The sequence below is a fragment of the Mauremys mutica genome, chromosome 2, assembly GCF_020497125.1.
Source record: "Mauremys mutica isolate MM-2020 ecotype Southern chromosome 2, ASM2049712v1, whole genome shotgun sequence".
Lineage (NCBI taxonomy): Eukaryota > Metazoa > Chordata > Testudines > Geoemydidae > Mauremys > Mauremys mutica.
The window spans coordinates 240,122,902-240,148,402 of NC_059073.1; the positions used below are offsets into that span (position 1 = coordinate 240,122,902).

General features: G+C 43.2%; 1 protein-coding gene across 8 annotated transcripts in view; it reads right to left on the reverse strand.

Moving 5' to 3' along the window:
* The window catches only part of BZW2 (basic leucine zipper and W2 domains 2), an 82,671-nt gene that overhangs the window by 12,692 nt on the left and 44,478 nt on the right, over positions 1–25,501 (reverse strand). For 7 of the 8 annotated variants that reach the window (XM_045007238.1, XM_045007241.1, XM_045007237.1 and 4 more), the window contains 5 exons: positions 23,200–23,265; positions 11,439–11,574; positions 6,304–6,413; positions 4,181–4,351; positions 3,631–3,777 (listed from right to left, as the gene is read on the reverse strand). In XM_045007238.1, the coding sequence (XP_044863173.1) occupies positions 3,631–3,777; positions 4,181–4,351; positions 6,304–6,413; positions 11,439–11,574; positions 23,200–23,265 (630 nt within the window). Of the gene's footprint in view, positions 1–3,630; positions 3,778–4,180; positions 4,352–6,303; positions 6,414–11,438; positions 11,575–13,215; positions 13,325–23,199; positions 23,266–25,501 lie in introns of those variants that run through there. The other variant, XM_045007244.1, reaches the window with a different exon arrangement.

A 25,501-nucleotide genomic window follows, 5' to 3' on the forward strand; every position in this document is an offset into this window, starting at 1 on the left:
ATACCCAAATATTTATCAACAGTGCAGTTATCACTTTGGCAACAACAGTGCCAACCCTGAGGTGCAAGCTTGGGGTATTGAGATCCTTCCCTCTTTGGCCCTTCAATTGTCCAGCATTTGTTTAATTGGATACAGATGTTGAGAGACGTAACAATACACGCTACATGTCTCTATTCAATAATGTCAATGGGACTCCAATATTGTCCAGAGATTAATAGTCTCCTGCTGCTACATAAATACTAAGGAGTTTATTTTAAAAATATAGCCCAAATTCTCTGTTTATAGAGGGAGACCTTGATCCTTTCAGTGTTCTATCCACTCCATTCACATTTCTCTTTTACCCAATGACTGATAGGGTCAATCAATTCAACAGGTTACAGGTTTGTAATTAAATTTTCAAACATCTAAACTTACTTAGGATCTCTAGTCCCATCTTCAAAAAAGTCACTTATTAGGAGCCTAAATCTCGTTGCCTTTCAATCACTCTGGCTCATAAGTGAATTTTGAAAATGGGATTGACATGGTTTTGAAAATTTTGCTTCATGTTTTGTAACTTCAAGTTCCCTAATAAATTCAGTCATACGAGAATCAATTACCTGGCACATTCCATCTGTAATAGGACTGGGTTTTTTTGGTTGGTTAGTTTTGGTTTTGAAGAAAAGCATTGGGAGGAATGGGTTTTGACTATTTTGCAAAGTCAAGTGGTGAGCCCAGAAATGGTCCTCAGACTGGATACAAAAATGTATAGTAAAGGATATAACATTCCTGGAATTCCTTCCCATTTTGGTAGCAGTAATATTTGGGGAATGGAGTTTGCCAAAGAAAGAGTACATTTTTGGAGTGACAACTTGGCAGTGGTACGTTATCAATTGCTAGTCCTCTAGATCACCCAGGGTTATGAGGCTATTAAGGGCAGTTGTATTATATTGTTTAAATCTTAACATATGTTTTTCTGCCAAGCATGTGCCTGGGATTGATAATGGCATAGCTGATGCATTGCCTCAATTTCAGATGAACAAATTTTGGGAGCTGGCACAGGCCAACAAGGAACCAGAATGGATGGCAGTAGCACTCTGGAACCTGGCCTTATGATAGCTCTCAGGGTAGCACAGAGCTCAGTAGCACCATGAAAGTTTAGGGCCTATGACAGAAGTTTTAATGATTTTGTGCAATTCCAGAGAAGGGAGAGTCTGGCAATGATTTCGCTTATTCCAGAAGACCAGATATTTCAATACATGGGGTCTCTGGCACCCCGAAGGCTGGCTGCATCCATTAGGCCTTAACTTTGCCAGTAGTATGAATGGTTATCCAGATCCTTGTCAAAGGTTCTTAGTCCTGAGGTTTTTAGTAGACTGGTCTCAGGACACGTGCCCTATAGAGGATCCATGTCATCCCATCCCACTTCAAAAACTTAAAAATTTGGTGCAAGTTTTCTGTCAAATACACAGATGGAGACAGGAGGCAGCCTTGTTCAAGGTTGAAATCCTGATAGTGTTTTTTTGCAGCTTTTAAAGTCAGTGAACTAGTGCCTGGGTCAGTGAGGGATACTTCAGGAAGAGCTTTAGAGTGGAGGGATTTACAGTGGGAAGAGCAATCAGTCTTCTTAACCCTGCAGTTCTCAAAAACCGATCTGTGGGGGTGTAGGGAGGTGATACTGACTCCATAATGCTATAGGAGCGGGCCAAGGCAAGGATTTGCCCAGTAACGGCTTGAAGGGCTTATACAGCACAGAGACCCATTGAAGAGTGGCCCCTCTTTATTCATGATGATGGAAGGCCCCCTCCTCACAACATATCAATTGGTTACAGTTTTCAAAAAGGGGCTTACAAACCTTTGGCTACCAGTGCAAGAATTTGGTTCCCACTTTTTCCGGATAGGAGCTGCAACAGCTACAGCCCTGCTAAGGTCAGGGGCCAAAGTGATTCAGGCAATTGGCCGATAGCATTCAAATGCATACAGGATATATGTGAGACCTCAGGTAGAGAATCAGGGCTAATTTTCTTGTATTTCCACTTTCAGAATCATGCAGACTGGCCAACTGAATGGTGGGGTGGACTTTGTATACTGGGCACACAGGTGGAGCCTCCACGGTATTGGGCAGTTCACAGCTGGGCCTACGGAGTGAGGCAGTCCTGAGCTGGCATGGAAAGAGAGGCAGGCTGTGGGACTGGCTGACACTCCTTGTACACTCTTAGGCAGTCTAGGAGTGGACACTGAGTGCAACTATTGTTCACCTCAGTTTAAAAAAAAGAAAAAAAAGGAAGGAAAGAATCTGACATTCAGGAAACCTAGAGAGGGAGGTGAGAAGGCAGCCAAGCATGTTGTCTGCATCAGCAGGGAGCTGACCCCCTCTTTCCTGTACTGTACTATTTGTTGCCAGGTACTCCCAGATATTTTAAGTGAATAAAGCTGTATCCTAATTAAACCACGGCCATGGCCTCCTGTCCTCCTTCCAGCATGGACAGAAAATGTGCTGTTCTGGGTTGAGACAGTGGGTTTAGGTCAATGTACATATCAACAGGCCAAGCCTGCAACCTTTACACAGGCATGAAATCCTACTGGTCTCAATGGAACTACTCCCATAAGTAAGGACTTCTTCTGAGAGTAAATTTTGCAGGACTGGATTACAAGACAACAATATTTGTACATCACAATGTACTGAAAAACAACTTGTCTATTTATTTATTTATTTCCAATGTTAATATTCTTAAAGTTGTACTTTAACACACGAGCTGCATTATTAATACTACACCTCATGTTAAAAAAAAAAAGAAAAGAAAAAACCTGACCTCATGCTACAAACTATGAACTAAATGATTAAACCAATCACCACCACAAAGTGGTAAATAAAGTCACTGCTGGAACTCCAAAATGCATCTTCCTGCTGGAAGAGAATTGTGTTGAGTTTTTCTTCCCATCTGGTCCCACAGCTGGAAAAGGCTCCATAATCAACATGCAAGGTGCAGAACCTATGTGGGATGCAGGACCCCAAACAGCCACGTGCTTTGTGTATGCTGAATACAAACCTTAGGAGAAGGAACTGAGGAAGAAGGGACAGCAGTAGTGGGCAACCAACATTAGAGATTTGGAAAGGTAAGAGGCATTGTGTGCAAAGCACAGATCAATGTCATCATACATTAAACTGGAAGTTCAGCAATTTCCCAACCATCACTCAAAATATGCTGGTCTTAAAAGACTGGTGAGCATAATAGCCTCACACTCAGAGTTTACAAGTTCACCAGAACTCTTCAGTGGAATTATGCTCTCCTCCCCAATTCAAGTGCCTGATATTTATTTTACAGTTCTTCCCAATTCAGTTGGGGAGTACTAGCCATAATATTGTTGGTGGTTTTTTTTTTAAATGCCTCTGAATACATTTCAGCCACATTGTAAAGTGTTTGTATCCTTATGAGGTCACCTTCTCTTCCTCAGTACTTTGGCCAAAAGCGCTGACTGTCACCATACAGCAGGCACAGGGCATTATTCCCCATATATGCAAGATGTTGCTCTAATACAATGTGACACCAGGTTCTATGCCTTCCAGATTTAAATGTCAAAAAAAAGTTTACTGACACCTGTGGAATATTTTCTTGTTGTTTACAACCCTGGCACATGAACACGCATACACACCTTTAGATGTTTAAGTGCTTGTTCTGCAACCAGCTCTTCCTTCTTGTTCCATTCAACGGCATTCATTATACAGGTCCACAGGAGTCCAATCACTGCAGGCTCTGGCAGATCATTTCTCTTCATTTCCTCTTTTACGTAAAGCACTACCTGGTGGAAGAAAGAAACTTTCCACAATAGTTTGTACAGTTAGTGTATTTATAGTTCAGAATTTTATCTAAGGTATGGATTATAACAGACAACAAAAGTGGAATTAACTGCAATCATGTATGGTATGGTTTTTCCTTAAAATGTCCTACAGAGTAAAACTTGTTCATTTTTCAAGGCTTTATGTACAATGTAAAACTAAATTCTAGCACCATTCTTGGCAACACAGAAGCCCTGTGATTATGTTTTTGTGCAGAATTAAATAAGGAGTAAATTAAATAATTCTAAGATGGCTAGAGGAAGCCTGTGGGGGTATACACATATTTCCCTATAGTCACTGTTCATTTAAGTCTTTGCCTAATTGGGTAACAGTATGAATATAAAAAATAAAAAAACCTCTCCCCACCTCTTTAATTGGGCATTCCTGAGACAGACGTTCCTGTAGTTCTTTTTGAAGTTCTTTACGAGTCCCCAGTGACTGCTGGACTCGGAGGAAATCTGAGAGCTCTTTTAGCCCTGCATCCGTGAAGTACTTAGCAAAATGCTCCACGTTCTGCCGATTGGCTGGAAATAGTTCCTAGAAGGCAGAGAATGCTTCTCTGTTAAATAAATAACCAAGAATGCTTATGGTGATGAAGGAGAACTGGTTAAAAATTAACATAGGGACCTCAAATTGAAATGAAAAAATGTAACTGGCAATGGACTTAAAAGAAAATTAATGTTTACATTTTCAGTGGAGAAACCACATTAATTTTTATATTGGCTTATTTTAAAGATGGTTAGAGAGAGAAAACTACAACTCTTAAGGTTATATACAAAGAAAAGACAAGTAATTTACAAATTAATATTAAGTCTGCATATTCATGAAAAAAAACTTGAGTTTAAGATAACATTTCAAAACAAAATTATCAGAGACATTATACAGAATGAGAAAGAAGCTCTCTTCCTCCCCCACCTCACCTAGTTCCAGAAGCCTTGTGTACTAGTGAGCACAAATGTAGACCATAAAGCCATCATGCTAAGATCAGTGACCATGACCACAAAGCATTTCTACATATTTACATTTTGAGAGAATATATCAGTGTGTTATTTACCATATATTGCACAAAGGCAAATAGAAATATTTCTGAGCGCCATCCAACAAATAGGGAAAATTACTGCATTTAATAGACAGCACACTATTAAAATAACTCATTCACAAGAGTGGCATCATTCAGCCCATATAATTCACAGCAATAGCAGACCTGTGAATTATGAGACTCGAACTATGAAAAAAAAAAAACAGATGGCAACTCCCAAGTCTGCTACTACAACTAGCACCTCATCTTGTCAGGGACACAATGGCAGTTATTTACACACCAAGTCCCAGTGTCTGAAAGAATGATTCATGATCTGGATAACAGGCCTTACAATAGACACTAAAGGAGCACACTCTATTTACTTATCTATCTTGGTCTACAAGTACCTACACAGGAGATATCATTTGATACTGAAGCCTTTTAATTTAGCAGACAGTATCATTATACATTCCAGTGGCTAAAAGCTGAAGACAGCAATGTTCAAACTGGAAATAATACGGAAAAAAATATTTTATTTTTTAACTATGTGGGTAATTATTTATTGGAACAGATTTCCAAGATATATGGTAAATTTTTTCCAATCACTTGGACTTTTAAAAATCAAGATTTGATGTCTTTACAGAAAGATACGCTCTAGTTTAGTTGCATATTGGGCTAGAAACAGGGATGGTCTGTGTTATGCAGAAAGTCAGATTTATAATCCATTTTTATAATCTATGAATCTAAGAGTCTTCAGGCAAATGCAAGAAGAGACCTGCACATTAGACAGCAAGAATCTACTATTTCTTCCCCGGAACCCACAATTCTCAACACTTCAGGCTGTTGCTATGGTCCAAGAATTATATGAATGAACCACAAGGCCACTGGCCTGACCACACGCTGCTCTTAGTGGTTCTGCAACTATCATTTTAGAACCACTGACTCTACCAAAATGCTTAGTCTTTTATTCACTTTATGATGATATCCCAACACTATTTCACAAATTTTATTTTAAATTATAGAGTTATAATTCATTTTCAAGAGTATAATAATTTCATAAACCACTGTTGCTTCACTCATGGTTTTGGCAAAAACCAAACTACGTCAATAAAATAAAAGCCCCAAATACACACATACTTGTTATTTATACTCTGCTACCAGAGTTTCAGTGGACAGTGACAAATAAAAGTTAGTTAATTCTCTGGCTTTTTAAACTATATTCTTCAGTCTTCCAGAAGGCTTTCTGCTATGGAAAAACAAAAGTGGATTGGAAAAAAATTACAGGACCTGATGCTTTAACAAAGATGCAGGGACAGTAGCTCTAACATTATTGATGTGATTCAAAATATGTCAGGGTTTTTTTGGGAGCATTAGTGGGAATTAACATTTATGACAAAGTAGCATCTGCTTCACATATCCTCCTTTTCCTAAAACAAACAACAAAAACTCCCAGAAAATACATGGTACTTACTAGCAATCGCTTGTCTAAATTGGCTTTTCTTAAAGAGGAGGTAACTGAGTTGGCATCTTTTTCTGCCATCCATGATTTGAAAAGCTTTACAGCAAAAGATGCCGCAATTCCTATTTAAGAAAATAAAGTAAACATGAACACACACTTCAGCAACTTTCTGAATGAATTAGCAACGCTTAAGAGGGTTAACAAACTAGGTAGAAAGCAAGATTATGTGTTCTGTGGATGCTTTGTCAACAATAACAAGCATTTAGAGTTTGTGTTTAGATTATTTTTATTTTAAATGCAATCTTATTTTTCTGAATTATTCTGCAAAGTTCACAAGTACTTTCAAACATGCTGTTTTTCTATCTGCATTGGACCATTCAGATTTCCCCCATTGTTTTTCTTGGAATTGGTCTTATTTTCATTTATAGAATATGTCAATGATTAAAAAAAAATAATTTTTACAGATTTAGATAGGGAATCGGTTTAAGTAGAAGGATGCTTGACTGTCTAAATAATTTGAAAGAACTTAAAGTATGCACTGGAGGAGACTTGAAAACCCTCCAGAGTTATACAGTAGTGCTTTATTATCATAAACCAAACAACACTACTTCCTTTGTACATGGTTTAGCTTAGTGTAAGGAAAAAATATATAGTATGTATTATATTTTCTTCTGTGTTCCTGTATGTAGAATCACCATGGGATTGTAGCTATCCAAAACACTTATGTAATATCTTGAAGTAGGAGTGCATTCTCTTTGAAATTGCATAGGGTTTTTTACAGGTAACTTTAATGACCTTTTTTTGTTCTTTGTTTGCACAATGCCTAGCACAATGGGGTTCTGGTCCATGACTGCAGCTCCTGGGTGCTAACAGCATAAAAATAAACAACAGCTGCCCCACCCTGTTCCCAAGTATTCATCATCTTCTCCCTCACCTCAAAATCATCTGGTTTTAAAATGAAAATAGGACATAGCTAGGTAGGAAGTGAGCATGACTTGGTTGTTCTTTGCCAATTTACAGATGCTCATTTTCTCTCTTTTCATTTGTAGCGAATCATAAACTATCTTCTGAAAAGATTATTCCCTGAGCATCCCCAAAGAGAAAGAAAGAACATGCACGATTTTCAATGACATTGCTACGGCAGGTTTTCCAATCTTGTTGAGTGGAATGTTGGCTGTGGGGCATGAGCATGAGACAAGTGCTAAATGGAACTGCAGATGCTCAACACCTCTCAGCATCAGGCCTAAGACTTTTTACTTTGCATTTTACTTTTATGTTTGTGTGTCAAGTTGAAACTGACATGAAGCAAAAACACAGTTACATAGCCTCTGACTATTCAGCAGTGGGAGTGTGTTTGACTAACACAAGATTTAAAGAACAATGCATGTCTATGATTATGTATCTGCAGAATAGCTCATTTTAACCACAGCTCACTCTACCGAAGTTTAAAAAAATTATTCATTCCAAATCTATAACTGAATTTGTATAAAAGACAACGCAAGTCATTTATAGTTAGAACTCATTATACACAGTCTATATCAGAGGTGGGCAAACTACAGCCCGCAGGACTGTCCTGCCCGGCTCCTGGCCCAGGAGGCTAGTCCCCAGCCCCTCCCCCGCTCCCCCTTCTCTGCAGCCTCAGCTCGCTCGCTCTGCCGCTGGCACAATGCTCTGGGCGGTGGGGCTGTGAGCTCCTGGGGCAGCGCAGCTGCAGAGTCCCGCCTGACCCAGTCTCTGTGCTGCGTGGTGGTGGTGGCGGCGGCTGTAGTGCCGCCAGCCACCGGTGCTCCAGCCCGCACGGTAAGGGGGCAGGGAGCAGGGGGGTTGGAAAGAGGGCAGGGGAGTTCGGGGTGGTGGTGTGGATAGGGATCGAGGTGGTCAGGGGGGAACAGGGGTTCCAGTGGAGGGGGCAGTCAGGAAGAAGGGAGGATTGGATGGGGTGGCAGGGGACAGTCAGGGGCAGGGGTTCCAGGGGAAGTCAGGGGACAGGGAGAAGGGGTGGTTGGATGGGGGACGGGTCCCTGAGGGGCCATCTGGAATGAGAGGAGAGGTTGGATGGGGCGGTGGGAATCCGGGGAGGTGGGCTGAGCGGCTGCAGATAGGAAGTGGGGGCCAGGCCATGACCCCCTCCCCTAACCGGCCCTCCATACAATTTACGAAACCCAATGCGGCCCTCAGGCCAAAAAGTTTGCCCGCCCCTGGTCTATATACATACCACTCGCTATACAATACAACATTCTAGTAAACTCAGGTGAGGGAAACATTCCACTTTGTTACCATAAGGACTTTTCATAAAGCAATGCCTTTTGGCATAGCTATTACCAGGATTTTGCTTTAAACACATATTTTCTACTCAAAGTCTGATACCTCACTGCAGCTACTTGAGCCACGATACTTCATTGTATGGAACAGATCAATATTATTGTGTGCAACAGCAAACGGCTGACTGGCTGCAAAAAGCAACAGAAAAAACATGGACGTTTTTGGCCAAATATATGCCAAGAACCAAAAGCACTAGGAATAAAAAGGAGCTCTCAAAAGTTTAAAACACCTAAGAATATGGGTTCATAATGTAAGGTTTTTTGCTCTGGATTTATAGTAGTTTAAGGTAAAAATAAATCCTAAGCTTTTGTGTTTCCAGATGCCTCTTGTTCCTGTAACTAACACAGGCTGTCATTTAAAACTACTACAGGCCATTACCCTAAAACATAGATTAGTGCTTTTGGTTGGATTTTCTCCTAGATTTATTCGCATTGTGAAAGCTGTGGGTGATGGCAGAGCAGGTCCTTTCTTTCTGTGGCATTTAGAAAACAAATGTGATGAGGGTTAGCATGCTGTAAAGGAGAACATGTTCCACTCACAGCTGCTTTGAACAGTTGCAATACGTTGCAGTGAACACTGATTCATTTAAAAAAATACTTTTGTAAAAAAAAGTACAACATTGCCAATACGTGTATGAGTTATGATGGGAAACCCACATTCACAGAGAAACAAATGTGAAAAAAAAAAGCATCTGGAAAAATATTAAGTCTCCAAAACAGAAGAAATATCACAATGCACCAGAAGATTGAAAGAACAGTTACTTGCCCTACCTTGGCTGTGGTTCTCCAAGGTGATGTAACACTATGGATCCCATTGTAGGTGCACGTGAGTTCGGATTTTTTTAACAGGAGTGTCTACGGTGGTCACATATGTGCACTGTGTGCTCCCATGCAAGGACATAAAGGGCAGAGTGCCCATGACCTTCCTTCATATATCAAATACTTTGTTTACTGAGGAATCAAAGTGGGGATAGCGGGCAGGTCTGGGAATCCACACTAACACCACTTTGAAGAACACCATTAATACAGGGTAACTCTTCTTTCTTCTTCGAGTATGGGTCTGTGCTGATCCACTCACGATGGTGGGAAATGAGGAATTTCAGCTGTATCTAACAGTGATTGAAGTATTGCTCTCCTGAAGTTGGCCTTACAGCTAAGTCCAAGGCATAGCATTTGCGAAAGGTCAGTGGGCTGCTCCACGTTGCAGCCTTGATGTTTTATGGTAAAGGTACACCAACCAGATGGTAACACAGCGAGATGTATTGTGTTACAGAGAGTGCCCTTAATAGAGATGAACAAAAGGTTGGCCTGCTTTAAATGCGGTAAGTAGCCAAGGATCTTGGTATTGGGGGCTGGACAGGGTCCAGACCATGTTGGACTGCCCTTACTGAGAACCTTTTCTATTTAGAAAGTTTTTCAGGTGGAAGTTTTTCTCTCTCTATCAGGATTTCCTTGACCTATAGAGAGCAGTCCCTGTCCATGGTACTCAGCCAGCCAACAGCCATGCAACCAAATGCGGTGACTATGGGTCTGGGTGGAGCATCTGGCCACGGGGCTGAGAGATCAGGTCTGGACAGTGTGAGATCCGGGACTGATGGTCATCTGTAATAGATACATCAGCCAAAACTGCCTCAGCCAATATAAGCTACAAGAATGACCTTTTGATCTTGGAAATCATTCTGGGAATCAAGGGAATCAGTAGACAGGCATAAAGCAGGCCTCTCGTACACTGCAGGGGGGAAGGCGTCTGGCAATAATCATACAGTTAGACCCCATCTGGAGCAAAAGTTCTCACACTTGGCATTGTCTCTGGTAACAAACAAGTATTATGGAGATTCCCTAAATATGGAATATCTGCAGGGATCATTCATGATTGGACATGGGTTACCTGTTCAAGAAGTCTGCTGGCTGCCAGGTGAGCTGCACCTCCATAGACTTGTGAGTCCTTGAGGAGAAGGATTTGCATACCAAGCACCTATCTACCAAGAATGTTTCTCTCCCCCAGACAGAACAGTTATGCTCATCAATCAGGGGGGATGAGTCAGGCACAGGTCAGGCAGGGTTTAAATCCTGAGGGTTTAAAGCAGTGGTCCCCAAACTTTTTATGTAATGAGCCCATCCTTACCCATAATGGACTTTGCCCATGTCCCCCCGGGAGCTGTGGCCGGATGTGGGACCAGAGCTGCAACCAGGGCTGGAGCTGGAGCTGGAGCCGGGGCTGGGGCCGGGAGTGGAGCTGCAGCCAGAACTTCAGTTGGAGTTAGGGCTGTGGTCGGGGCCACACCTGGGTCTGGAGCTGTGGCCAGGGGTTGAGGCTGGAGCTGGGGCTAGGGGAGAGCTGGGGGCAGAGCAGAGTTGGGTGGTGCTCCCTCCTTCACCCCCCCCCGAGGACTGGCCCAAGCCCCACTGGGCCCCCTCAAATGTTCCTCCATGCCTCCTTAAGAGGGGCACACCCCACAGATTGGGAACCACTTGTTTAGAGTCTGCCATGATGGTTGGCGTGAGGTGTCTCACCCTGCCGTGCAGGGCTAACTATTTTTTTTTTTGGAGGGAAGGCATTATTAATATGTTATTTGCAGTGTAGTTGTTTCTGTGATGGTCCCAGGATGTCAGAGACCCCAACTGTTCACCTGAAGAAGAGCTCTGTGGAGTTCAAAAGTTTGTCTCTTTCACCAACAGAAGTTAGCACATTAAAAAGATATTACTTCACCCACCTTGTCTCGAATATTAATGTATGTGCTACAAAATACATTTCTCCCCAAACCTATTAAAGCTAAAATCAGAAAAACCATTAAAAATAAAAAGCACGCCACACAAAAAATTTACCTTCTTTGACAATATTGTCAGTGAAAAGGCTTGTCAATATGACCGCAGGAAGTGTTCCATTGGCTAACAGGATCCCAGTAAGCATTGCCAACTTTGTCTGCTCTGTTTCAGAAAAGGCTTTAAGGAACAACAGGAGCTGTGGATCAGATCAGACAAACAGATATATCTGAGCCATTATACAGTTACCACAGAGAATGACAACGTGTCGTGAAGAACATTAAGGGCCAGATTATGAACCCCTTAATTCTCAAAGAGTCCATTGAAGTCAATGGGAAAGCTAGTGGAGTGAAGTGCTACTCACCAGAACCACAATAGAATCTGACCTAAAGAGTTTAGCACCAGACATTGCCACACTTACAGGAAATGCAATTACAACAGATTCTCTCTGAGCTGAAATTCAAAATAATTTCTTAACCTAAGCAATACTGATATTCTTGATAAAGCTGACAAAGGGGTGCAAACTCTGGGAGGGAGTTTGGGTGTGGTGTGCAGGCTCTGGGCTGGGGCAAGTGGTTGGGGTGCGGGAGAGGGTGGGCTCTGGATGGGCAACACTTCCCTTGGTTGGCCCCTGAAAGTGACCAGCACATCTCTCTGGCGGCAGCTCCTAGACGGGGTGGCCAAGAGGGCCCCGTGCACTGCCCCTGTCCCCAGGGGTCCGCAGACCCTAGTTTGAGAAATGCTGCCATAGATCATGTCACTGAAGAATATAAAATCACTCACAGGGTAAGGCACTACCTCACTTGAGTAAGACTGACAGATCTGTCCTTCACTGTTTAAAGTTATGGATGGTTTCTCATTAAGGGCCTGATCCATAGACCATTGAAGTCAATGGGATGCTTTTAGCAGAGTCTTTCTATTGACTTCATTTGGCTAATCAGAGTCTTTCCACTGATGACTTCAGTGGGATTTGGATCAGGCCCTACAGTTGCAGTTCCTTTACCGCAGGGGTCCCCAACGCGGTGCCCGTGGGTGCCATGGCGCCTGCGGGGGCATCTAAATGCGCCCGCATCCTGGCTGGCGGTCGAGCATCCACCGAAATGCCGCCGAATTTCAGCAGCATTTCGGTGGCGACGCCTCTCGATGACGCTGCTTGCCGCAGACAAGCGACATCATCGAGAGGCGTCGCCACCGAAATGCTGCAGAAATTCGGCGGCATTTCGGCGGATGCTCGACCGCTGCCACGGTCCTTCGTCTGGCACCCGCCAGACGAAAAGGTTGGGGACCACTGCTTTACCGACTTATCAAAGCTATCAAGCATGCTAAGAGAACACAGAAATATGAGAGCTTTCGGTTCTTCCTATGGGGACTGGGGGCAGGGAATGCAATTACAACAGATTCTCTCTTAGCTGAAATTCAAAATAATTTCTTAACTTAAGCAATACTGATATTCTTGATAAAGCTGACAAAGGAAATGCAGGAATGTAAGCTGCTGCCGAGACCTCATCATTCCCAGTACTAATTACAGTAAGGCAGCAAATTGGTTTGAGAAGAAAATACAAGCTTCCCTGCTGTGTGAAGCAAAAGAAGATTTGACCTGTTCAGAGAAAATACAGTCAAGTTTACATCTCTTGGGTCTCTAAAAATTACTGTTTATTATCAGCTGGTTTCAGATATGCAATTACAAACCCTTTGCACGACCTGGAGTCCAAGTACTGTATAAACCTATGTGGGTGTTACGTTTACTTTTAATTTCCTTTAATGTACCTCCCCATTTTATATATGAATATTTTTCATTTTGTTTAATTTTACTATGCAGTTTATCATCTCCCATCCTTACCAGAACAAAGCTGTGCAAAATAACTTCTTCCCAGGGCAAAACATGCCATTTTTGTCAAACCAGATGGTCTGGGGGGAAAGGAGTGGCTAAAAACAGTTTCTACCAATGGAAAACTCACTTCCTGCAAAATATAGATTCCATCAGAAGCAAGTTCATTCAGCAGGAGAAAAAACAAGAATTTAGGATATCATTATCAATTTATAAAAATACTGGCATTTCTCTAACTCCTCTTCATCTCCAGCTACCAACCCTTGATCCTTCTCCTTACCACTGCCATGGCCCTTTCCCCCCTCCCCTCCCCCATCTATACAGTACATGCAGCCTGTGGAGATAGCCACTGAAGCGATAAAGAGCAGCCCATGCTAGCATGCACATTTTCTTATCCTATCTCCAAATCAGGGGCATTACCTCTTAAATGTATCTGATATCCATGTGATTAAGACAGAATACCAAGTGTGCTCCTGTACCTTCCTGCTGACAATAAATTCATTGTCACCCTCACCAAGAAGTTTCCTGTTAAATATAAGCTGTTTGAATATAGTGACAATTTAAAATTCAAGATCACTCGTAAAATACGTTTTTTAAAAAGCCATCATGTCTTGCAAATAACTCTGCTGTGTATTTGTAAGCTCAAAAATGAAGCTCTCCTCATTCACACTGTAGTGATTATGTAACATAGCTTTAAATTATAGTTTACACAGGCCCTAAATGCTTCAACCAAAGGAAATCCATCATCTGGCTTTTTAGCGGGCATCTGCTTGCACCATGCTATTTTCGCTTAAAAAAAATATGAATTGAAAATGAAATCTCAAGTGTAATTTTATTCTTTCTGCCAAATTATGACTCAAACAGAAAACATAAGAAAACCTGGGATAAAGATGTCTAGAAGATTTATAAATATATGGGTGAGAAAATACTTGGCTATGCTGTTTTTTCCAAAGAAGGTGCAGACTGATTCCAGCTTAACACAGCAGCTAACTGGTTAGCAGGAAAAGTTATTTAAAGAACGTTATCAAAACCAACAGATCCAGGTTGGGGAAAAATGGGATTTATATTTTAGAGTACCGATCTAAAACGTGCATTTTAATTGCCTTTGTTTAATCTACTGTAACTGTGAATTATGATTAATAGCCACAGGAACACTGACATCAAGAGACCTATTAATATTCTTTATATAGAGCTCAAAGTGTTCAGACTATAAGTACGCAGAGAAATGCCAATGGTAAAATAATGGCCAGGGTCAAAACTCTCAGGAGCCAGATTTAGTGTGAAAGCTGAAATCTATTTTTAAAATATTCCAATGTAATGCCAGTACAAATTATTTGACTGATGGCCGTGGGGACCTAAATCTTCTTGATCCAAGCCTATAAATGTGCTACCTGAAACGTGACTTGGAGACAGCTAAAGTAATTCAGACCTTCCAGTTTGAGACTACCAGCAAAGTTGTTAGTAAGAGGGCAGCATCTTTAATTTCCCCCTGGAGTTATTTGCTTTTCCTGCTATATCACCCATCTCTTTGGTCCCCATTTTGGCAAATAAATAAGAAGGATTATGTACACCCAATGGTAGCCAAATTGAGTGCATGCACTATTTTAGCACTTCAAACCAGTATTAATTTTTGACCATCCTACTCCTGATGTGCCGCTTGCATTGTTGTGTATGTGACCCATAAAAATCCCTGGGACAAATTCAGTGAAGCTGCATGCATTCACACAGGGCCAGCTCTACAGTTTTCGCCTTCCCAAGCAGCGTGCCGAATTGCCGCCCCAGGCGGCGGGGGCAGTCTGTGTGCCCTTAGGGCAGCAGGCGTGTTTCCGCGGCGGCAGCAATTCGGCGGCAGCTTCTATGTTTAGCTGAAGCCGCCCCGGACAGCTAAACATAGAAGCCACTGCTGAATTGCCCTCACCACGGTAACGCGCCTGCCGCCCTAAAGGCACATGGACTGCCCCCGCCGCCCGGGGCGGCAATTCGGTGCACTGCTTGGCGGAAAAACAACAGGGACTGCCGCCCCTTGCAGAATGCCGTCCCAAGCACCAGGTCTGAATTCTGGGCAAAAAGCTGCTATTTTTAAAGCCATTACTACTGGCAGCAGAGTTCTACACTCCTATAGGCTGCACAGAGAGGGAGATTATAAAGGGAGCAGAAACATCTTTAACTACCAAAGCACTAATAATAATAGGAACCCATTGGTATTATTCAGAAACACTTTTTCACAAACATATGAAAAATGACACATGGAAAAAACTTTGTTACACTTCTTTCCATAGGGAAAAAAAAATCACGTATAATAGTATTAAAAACCTACAACATTAACATGTATCAATCCTTCTAAATTTCAGAAATCTACAAATTGAACTTTAGCATTTTTTTTAAAGGTTACTACAAGATCTGAAGTCACATAATATTGTTTAAGATGTTTCCTGTTTCTTCTCAGATCTCACCCGCAACCAAAATTTCTGCTTACAAAAGGTCTTTTGGGACAGGTTCTAATTAAAAGTTCTTTAAGTTTATTACATTTCAATACAATATCTTTGGGGCAGGGACCTTGCCTTCCTGCCTGCAAATGCCTAATATTCTGTTGATGCTATAAGAATATTTGAACTAATAAAGTTTTTAAAAGATAGCTCTAAGAAGCTTATGTACAGGATCATTTTCTTAATTCCAGGGTATTATTATACAATCCTCATTTAGTTGCAAAATGCAGCCTTAATTAAGTATTAAGGAAAAACTTCAAAATCTTTAATTAACCCACTTAGGAACAATTAAAAAACCAAGATATTCAGATCTAAGCTGTTATTACAGATTTTCATTACTGATTACTTTAAGAGCTCTTCCTTTACTAACACTGTTACTAACCTCTGTTGGGGAGTCACAAAATGCCCAAGTTATTTCAGAATAGTTCTGAACCTCCCACTGATAGCATCACTTGTCTATTACTGCATTTGGTTCTGAATGCAAATTGGTTCCCAGTATGAAAAATAAGAAGTATGACTGACTCCAGTACTATATTCATAGGACATCTACAACTCCTACTTATTTCAGTGGGAGTTTTAAGTGCATAATGGCCCCAGGATCAGGTCTATTGTGCTGTGTTACAAGACATTTAAAATTTTTCTTTGTTTTTTTTAAACCTAAAGTGAAGTCCTGTGCAGTATAAACTATCCACACATATCCTTTGTAAACAAAAAGGTATATGGACTTCTTTTGTAATCTGGAAAAGCACAAAGGTTGAGAAGACTAAATGCCTCCATCCACCTACAAAGTGCAGTTATTCCTGAATAACCCCACTTCCTGAAGTGTTATTGCTTTAAAATTCACACAATTGTTTTAAAAATACTTGTCAGCATTGCAAAATAAAAGCACTTTACATATCCACAGAGAAGCACAGCGAGCTTCTTACAATATCCCATGATTGTGTCAGTTCTGTTCTGCACAGCATCTTATGCCTAATCCATATTTGATCTCTCAGCAAGCCACCTTTCTGGTATCCTTCTACATAGTTTCAAGCAATTACTTTCATTAGGGAAAGAGGAAAAATGACCAAAGTTCCTTGTACCATATCTCACTACTTGCACATACTCCTGTACGCCTCATTAACATTTACCAGTGCAAGTACAAAAATCTACACATCTGCCCTTTAGAATGGATGTTTATAATGGAGAAAAATATATTTCCTTAGCCTTGAAAAAAGTTAGGTAAGATAGCCAGCAAGTAGAATGCTGCAAGGCTGAACCATTTATATCTACTGTATATATTATATATATAATTATGTTTTACTGATAGACACAAGAACATCAGGCTAATGCATGCACATGTATATGGGGCTAATCCTGTTTGTTTTATACATGAGTCGTCCCGCTGATTTCAATAGGAATACCTACAAGAGTAAGGTGAGCAGGATTTGGCCGCAAGTACTTTCTTAGGATTCCTCAGATTTCTAGGCATTATCTTAATTGTAGTAAATAAACTTAGGCTTATACCGCAACTTCAACAACCAACACCTGTCCATTAAACTCTCTATGGAACACTCCCACACTAGCATCAACATCCTGGACGCGATGATCAGCTTCAATAATGGAACCCTACAGACACCTATACACAAGAAACCCATGGATCACCACACCTACCTTCATAGATCTAGTAACTACCCCAACACGCAAAGAAATCTGTTATCTACAGCCGGGCCCTCAGATACCACATAATATGCTCTGAAGAGGAAGTCTGGGATATACACTTTAAAGCACTCAGAACCACCTTCACCGAACAAGGACACTCCACCAGAGAAGCAGATCACATCATGGAACAGGCCATCCAAATTCCCTGAGAGAACGTACTTCAATACAGAAATAAAACCCCTCTGACTGCACACCCTTAGTTATCTACCATCCCACACTGGAACCCATACAGGGTATCATCAAACAACTACAACCCATACTTGATGGGGACCGCATCCTGAAAGAAATATTTCCTGAACCCCTTCTTCTGGCCTTCAAACAACTCCCCACCTCTCCAAGTTCATCAGAAGCAAGCTCCCCACAGACTAGGACACACTAACTCGAAGCAGTGCCAGACCTGCCAGAACAACAGATGCAAAACTTGCAGACATATCTCCATCACTACAATGATCAACACCTCTCACAACACACCTTTCAAGATCTATGAGTCCTACACATGCCTATCACAACATATGGTGTACCTCATACAGTGCACTAAATGCCTGAACAACAACTATGATAATATAATAATAAAATGATAAAAGACAAAAAACACCACAAACTGTGGGTGAACACTTTTCACAAAGAAATCATTCTACAGCGGACCTATCAGTCCTCCTCCTCAAAGGAAACCTGCACAACACTTTCAAAATACGTCCCTGGGAGCTTAAATTCATAACTTTGCTAGACTCTAAAAATCATGGACTGAATGGAGATACTGGATTTATGGCTTATTACAACAATCTGTAACCCACGAACAATCCCACTCTTCCTCCCCTGCCTTCTTCTCTCCCTCCCCTGCTTCCATGACTGGAGGGATGTTAACAGGCCACCTCACCTTGAATGGTCCTTTGAAATATGTGTTAACTATTTATGCTAAACAATCTGAGTGTCACAGCTAAATACAAGGTGGAACAGAGTACCTTTCCCAGACCTGAGGAAGAGCTCTGAGGAAGCTCGAGAGCTTGTCTCTCACCAACAGAAGCTGGTCCAATAAATGCTATTATCTCATCCACCTTGTCTCTCTTATTTGGGCTGTGACAATTCACCAAGTTGCCGAGCATCTGTGAACTACTGGCATGAACTTTAACTGATAATATTAATAGTAGAGGGTTAGCAAATTTAGTCACTGTGCAAGGACATTCTTTCCAACAATTTTTGAAATTCCTTGCATTAAATAAGTCTAGATTAAAAATTGCTTATCAGAGAGAAATTGCTACTGAAATCTGTGGCATACTTACACAATTGGGAGGAAGTCCTTATAAAAAAAATCCTATTTTTTAAGTCTCACTTCTTTTACAATAAGATTTGAAAGCCAAATGCAGACATGAAAGGGAAATGCTTCTCAAGGTTCACAGGACTATCAATGATCTTTTGTAATAATTATGAACAGGAAGGAATAAAATATGACCCAGTGAAAGCAAGCACTACAGTGCAAATTGCCATCTGAGACAATCTCACCTTAAAAAAAAATTAAAGATTCCCCAAACACCACCTGCTTGAGTAAAGTGAGACTGCTGGTCTGGCCCTGATTTTCGGCATGACTGTCTCTTACCTTAGTGGAACTTTCCACCAGCACTACCTGAACACTCTAAATTGGATGATGTAACTGCCAGAGTATCAACTTCACTGCTGGGACAGTCACAACCATTTCTTATGGTATCATCAAGGCATCATTTCTCATGTCTTCCTAATATTACCACAATGGCCCTTAAACTGAATTACTCTATGGGTTGGATGGTGCCTACTTGCAGAGTAGGTGCACAAAAAAGAACAAAGTGGGGGACAGGGAGCAGGGGGTGTTGGATAGGGAGTAGGGTCCTGGGAGGGGGCATTCAGGCACCGACTCCATGGGTGCTCTGGGGCTGGAGCACCCACGGAGAAAAATTAGTGGATGCTCTGCACCCATTGGCAGCCAAGCTCCCCTGCCCACCCACTCCCCCTCCCCAGAGTGCACCATGTCCCCGCTCCTCCGCCTACCTCCCAGCGCTTCCCGCTGCCAAACAGCACCTTAGGACTTTCCAGGAGGGAGGAGGAGGAGCGGGGACGCAGCACACTCAAGGGAGGAGGCAGAGAAGAGGCGGGGCAGGGGCAGGGACTTGGGGGTGGAATGGGGGCGGGGTGAGGGCGGTGCAGGGGCGGAGGGGAGTCAACCACCCACCGGGAACAGCAGAAGTTGGTGTCTATGCTCAGGGGACAAGGAGCAGGGGGGATTGGATGGGTTGGAGGTTCTGAGGGGGGCAGTCAGGAGGCGAGAAGTGGGAGGGGGCGGATAGGGGGCAGGGGCCAGGCTGTTTGGGGAGGTACAGCCTTCCCTACCCAGCCCTCCATACAGTTTCGGAACCCCAATGTGACCCTCCGCCCAAAATGTTTGCCCACCCCGGCTTACAGCCTATTCACTATGCAGCACCAGAGTAGGCTCTTGAGAGCTTTCATCCAACTACTAATCTACCCTCAGCCTGATATCTATTTAAATTGTGAGACCTGAGAAGACCATAGCCTGCGGAGGTACGGCCAGAGGTGAGCTGGAGCCGGTTCGCACCAGTTCACATGAACCGGTTGTTAAACCACTTCCCTACGAGGAGAGGGCACTGCGGCTTTGATGGGCTCTGGCCGGGAAGTGATGTAATTCCTCCTCCGGCTGCTGGGGGTGCTGCACAGCAGGAGCCATGTGGGCCGCCGCCTGGCCCTGTTGCCGCTGCTGCTCCCCCCGACTCCTGGCCGTGGGGCTCCTGCTGCTGCCTGGTGGGTCCCCGGCTGCTCTGCTGGGCCTGGGCTGCGTCCTGCTGCTCGGGCTGCTCCGAGCCCCTCTCCCCATAAGTACCCGCCACCCTGCCTGCAGCCAGCCCCTGCCGCACCCCCTGCCCTGCCTGCAGCCAGCCCCTGCCGCACCCCCTGCCTGAAGCCAGCCCCTGCCGCACCCCCTGCCTGAAGCCAGCCAGCCCCGCACTCCTCTGTCTCAGCCAACCCCTGCCGTACGCCCCTGCAGCCCTGCCCGAAGCCAGCCAGACCCACACCCCCGTCTCCAGCCAGCCCCGCACCCCCTGCCCGCAGCCAGCCCCCACCGCACCCCCTACCCTGTCTCTAGCCAACCCCTGACGCACCCCACTGCCCAAAGCCAGCCAGCCCCTCACTTCTCTGTCTCCAGCCCTGCCAACCCCTGCCGTACCCTCCTGCAGCCCTGCCCACAACCAACCCCTGCTGCACCTCCCTGTAGACCTGCCTGAGGCCAGCCAGCCCCACACCCCCATCTCCAGCCAGCCCCTGCCGCACTCCCTGCCCTGTCTCCAGCCAACCCCTGCCGCACCCCCTGCCTGAAGCCAGCAGCCCCGCACTCCTCTGTTTCCAGCCTTGCCAACCCCTGCCCTGCCTCCAGCCAGCCCCGCACACCACTGCTCTGCCTGCAGCCAGCCCCTACCTCCAGTCAGCCCCTGCCCTGCCTCCAGCCAGCCCCACACCCTCCTCTCTCCAGCGAGCTCCGCACCCTCTGTCCTGCCCACAGCCAGCCCCGCACCCCCTGCCTCCAGCTAGCCCTGCCCCACGCCCCTGTCTGCAGCCGGCCCCACGTCCACTGGTGCCCTGCAGTTCCCAGGACAGTAACCCTGCACACCTGCTTCAATGAGGGGGGCAGGGAGCAGCTGGGACCCACACATGTGCACACCCTAGGGTGACCAGACAGCAAGTGTGAAAAATCAGGAGAGAGGGTGGAGGGGTAATAGGAGCCTATATAAGAAAAAGACCCCAAAATCAGGACTGTCTCTATAAAATCGGGACATCTGGTCACCCTAGCACACCCCCAGGGAGTGGCGGGGACCCACACATGTGAAATGGAGCTCATTTCTAGCTCAGGCCCATCTTTTAAAAAAAGAACTTTAGGTAGGGTTAACATACATCCGTATTTTCCTGGACATGTCAGGCTTTTTGGTTCTTAAATCACCGTCCGGGAGGAATTTTTAAATTTTAAAAAATTCCTCCCAGGAAAATACGGACGTATGGTAACCCTATTGGTACAAAAAATACATACTGTGGCACATCCCTTAAATCAGAACTTTTTATAGGGAACTGGTTGTAAAGATTTTGGCAGCTCATCACTGGGTATGGCTGAAAAGTAAGTCTTATTTGTTAATTGGGGTAAGCAAAAATAGCCAGATCTGCAGTCCTAGAGACTAATATCCTCCAGTAATACACAATTTTAGGGAGCAGCAGTGCAAGATTTCCACCAGGGCTCTGACAACATGCTTCAACCCTAATATCAAACCACCACCATGAATGGTAAGAATAATATTTCCACACCCAGTTAAGTGTTGGAGTCTCTGCTGACGTGACTATTAGTGCCAACTATAATTCTTATTTCAGCTGAGTTACTTGCCACTGGAGATGGGATTGGTACCAGTTCACGTGCTAGAACACCAGCAATCCATTTTAGGTAGCTACTTTGTCATTACTGATTTGAACTGATGATTAAAGAAAATGGGCTAATGGATTGATAAAGCCTCAAATGACTTTGTATTGAACACAATCTGTAAGTGGCATGATTGTGGAATATGCTCTCTTAAAAATGCACAAAACTCGAAGTGAAGCAAATTACAAAGCAAGTTAAAAAGAAGAGGCAGTTTGAATTGACATGGTATTCCTTTGTTAAATATGCAGAACGCTTTCCGTAATTTGAATGAGTCAACATTTCTTATGTCAACGATTATAATAATTAACAGCAAGAATGTCAGATTTGTGTGGGGAAGAGAGATAAATTTAGTTCTACAATGAGTGATGCACTAAGCAATCAGCATCAGTTAAAAGATATATGGACCACAACTATAAAAACAGCCTCGTGAACTAGCAAGAATGTGCAAATAAGAGCCAATATCCCTAAGCCACTGCATTTGTAAAAGGGAGTCATTTTGACATCAGAAAGACACTTCCTCACTTTTTCTTTGCATGATATTTAATACTTGGAACAGTATTCCATATTCTTGCTCATTTTTATTAAATGGAGGTATTTTAACCACAGGAGCGGTTATACACACATCAGCACTGACCACAGTTTTATTATTCCAACCATTAACCTACAATATATTTTATATATTAATTCTGGCCAGAATTAATAAATCCAAACATTTCTCCACAGATTTCTTCAGGTTCCCATATAATTCAGTAAATGCCACAATTCAAAACACGGCCACCACATTGACTGAAGTCTAAAGTATGCAAATACAATAACAACTCTGTTGTTGTGATACTTGCTCTTACTATGTCACAGAAATGCATTCAAAGCCTCCTAAACACCTAAAACTTGGTTTAGGGCTCATTCTGCAACCTATACACACCAGACTAGTTACTACTCATACAAGCAATCTTACTTCAATGCATGGTAGATTTGCATTCGCTATATAGAAAATATATGCTAGGAGTTTGAGACAACTCTAGGTTCTGTTGATATAGGGCCTTGGTGGTGAAATTCATCCCAATGAGTGCTCTCCAGGTGGTTCCATAGCCATCAGAGCACCACAGGCTGAGATGAGAAAGTGGGGGTCGGGGTAGTCTGGGGAGCCAAGGATGCACTGACTCAGCATGTATCCTGGACAATCTCCACAGGCAGTGCTCTTATAGAGCCTCAATGACAAACTAAAGCTACCACTTCTGAGAGTTGCAATTTGCATTCTCTGACCCAGCCAAGTTAAATCAAGACAACAACAACAGCATGTAAGAATATGCAGTTACTTTGGACAGAGGGTAGGTGATATTAAGCCCAGAGAGATACTGGCACCATTACCTTTTTGATTTCCTCTTCAAATGCCTTTTCCAAATATTTATATCTCCTGATTAGTTTATTGAAGACCTAAATACAAAACAGATTAAGTCAGCATATTTTACAGGTAGGGGGCCAGGAACTAGCACTGTTTCCTGTAAGTCAAAGAACACCCATAACTTATCTGTGATAACCCTTGGAATACAGATTTTTTTAAAAAAGAAGACCTATTCCAGCTCTGAGGAGAAAGAAGTAGGGATTAGTGGCTTCTTATGCTTTTATGTCCTATTATATGATTTTCTTTTAAATATGACCAAATATCCAGTGTTTCCGGGAAAGTAGCAGCTACCCAGTACAACAGGTGCTGTGCGCATTTGTGCAGCAATCCCTTGTCTCACAAGCTACCATGACAAATGTTCTGATTCTCAACCTCTCATCCCTGCTCCCCTCTCTTCTCTCTCTCTCCAGTGCCCCATCTTCCCTTTTTTACCCCATTCATAGCTCCAGTTGCAGGAGTGAAACAATGAGGATATCCCCACTTTGCATACATCCTCTAACAACTTAGCTGCCTTGGAAGGCTGGGGGATTGAACAAACTGAGGTGGGCCTGTAATGCCATGATGTTAAGGCTAAATACCTTTAGTAGATGCAGGCTTATTAACAAAGACCTTTACCAAAGTATCATAAAATGCTTTATGATCAGAGGGAGAGGGAGAATACTTTACAGTGCTAGCAAAGTTATTTTAAAAATCTTTTCAGGGACAACTCTGCAAGAAACCAACAGTCAGTTCTACCAGAGTGTAACAGGCACATTCTGGTAACTTTCAGATTATTTTAATAGGAGTAGCTTAATTAGGGCCTCAAAAGTTTTGGACTTTTCATCAAGAGCCTTGCATTTCTCCCTCCCCACCAAAAATCCCCTCCTCTCCTCAGCAGGTTCTTCCCATGTCTGTATGTGTATGCATACATATCCTTTTCTGGTACATTCAGAGAATAAGCATTAGAGGTTTCCCCTTCTCCCCGCATTGGCATCTTCAGGAACATCTCCCTTCTCTTCTCAGAGTTTGTTTTTAATTCTTATAGGGGTAGTGGATGGCTGGGAAGAGACAGCAGTGGGCCTTTCTCTGTTCTCTCCTGAGGGGACATAGATCTCCTCCCACTAGCGGCTCCCCAATTCTCTCCCCTTCCCCCAAGATACTCTGATATTTTCCCCTCAAATCAACTTCTGCCTTCTATTCATGTCTGTCCTCCACTTGTCTGTTTCCCTCTCTTCCCCTTCCATAACTGCCTCCCTATCATCTGTCTCTGTTCTGTCTCTTCATCCTTTGTTCCCTGTCCTCTCCACCTGACTGCAGCCCTGGTAAAAGGTGGAGGGTATCATACTCCTACTGTGGCTGCAGTAGCCTGGGTGTGTTGGTGTTGAGAGGTTGAAAATCAGTGCTCTCACCACTGTGCAGAGCCAGCACCAGGCTTGTGACTGACGTGGGATTCAACTGGGATGGGGAGCTGGTTTACAATAAATATAATTTAATTTTGTTATTGTTGTTGCCAGGTTATTGTGACCTGAGGGTAAATGACAGAATCCGTTTACTCTGATAATGTATTTTTAAGAGGCTGTCAAGAGCCTATGACTGGCACTCTTGTTGCACAGCAGCAGAAAATGAAATAAAGGATGAAATATGGAAATTTATAGTTAATTAAGATGTAGAAAGAGAATAAAAATCGTGAGCTAGGGCAGGGGTAGGCAACCTACGGCACGCGCAACAAAGGCAGCACGCAAGCTGATTTTCAGTGGCACTCACACTGCCCAGGTCCTGGCCACCGGTCCAGGGGGCTCTGCATTTTAATTTAATTTTAAATGAAGCTTCTTAAACATTTTAAAAACCTTATTTACTTTACATACAACAGTAGTTTAGTTATATATTATAGACTTATAGAAAGAGACCTAAAAACGTTAAATTGTATTACTGGCACGCGAAACCTTAAATTAGAGTGAATAAATGAAGACTCGGCATGCCACTTCTGAAAGGTTGCTGACCCCTGAGCTAGGGTTTTTAAGCCTTTTGCCTTTTAAAAAACTAAGAAAATGTTACATATTATGACACAATTTGTAATGTGGAGAAGTGCTATGGGATACTTAGGGCATGTTTACACTGGAATTAGGCACTTGTAGCTCGCCTGTGGCAGCTGACTCTGGCTCGGGCTAAGGTGCTGTTTAATTGCAATGTAGATGTTTGGGCTCAGGCTCCAGCCAGAGCTCTGGGACCCTTCCCTTCCACCTCATAAGCCCAAGTCAATCAGTTGACCTGGGCCAGCTGCGGTCGTTC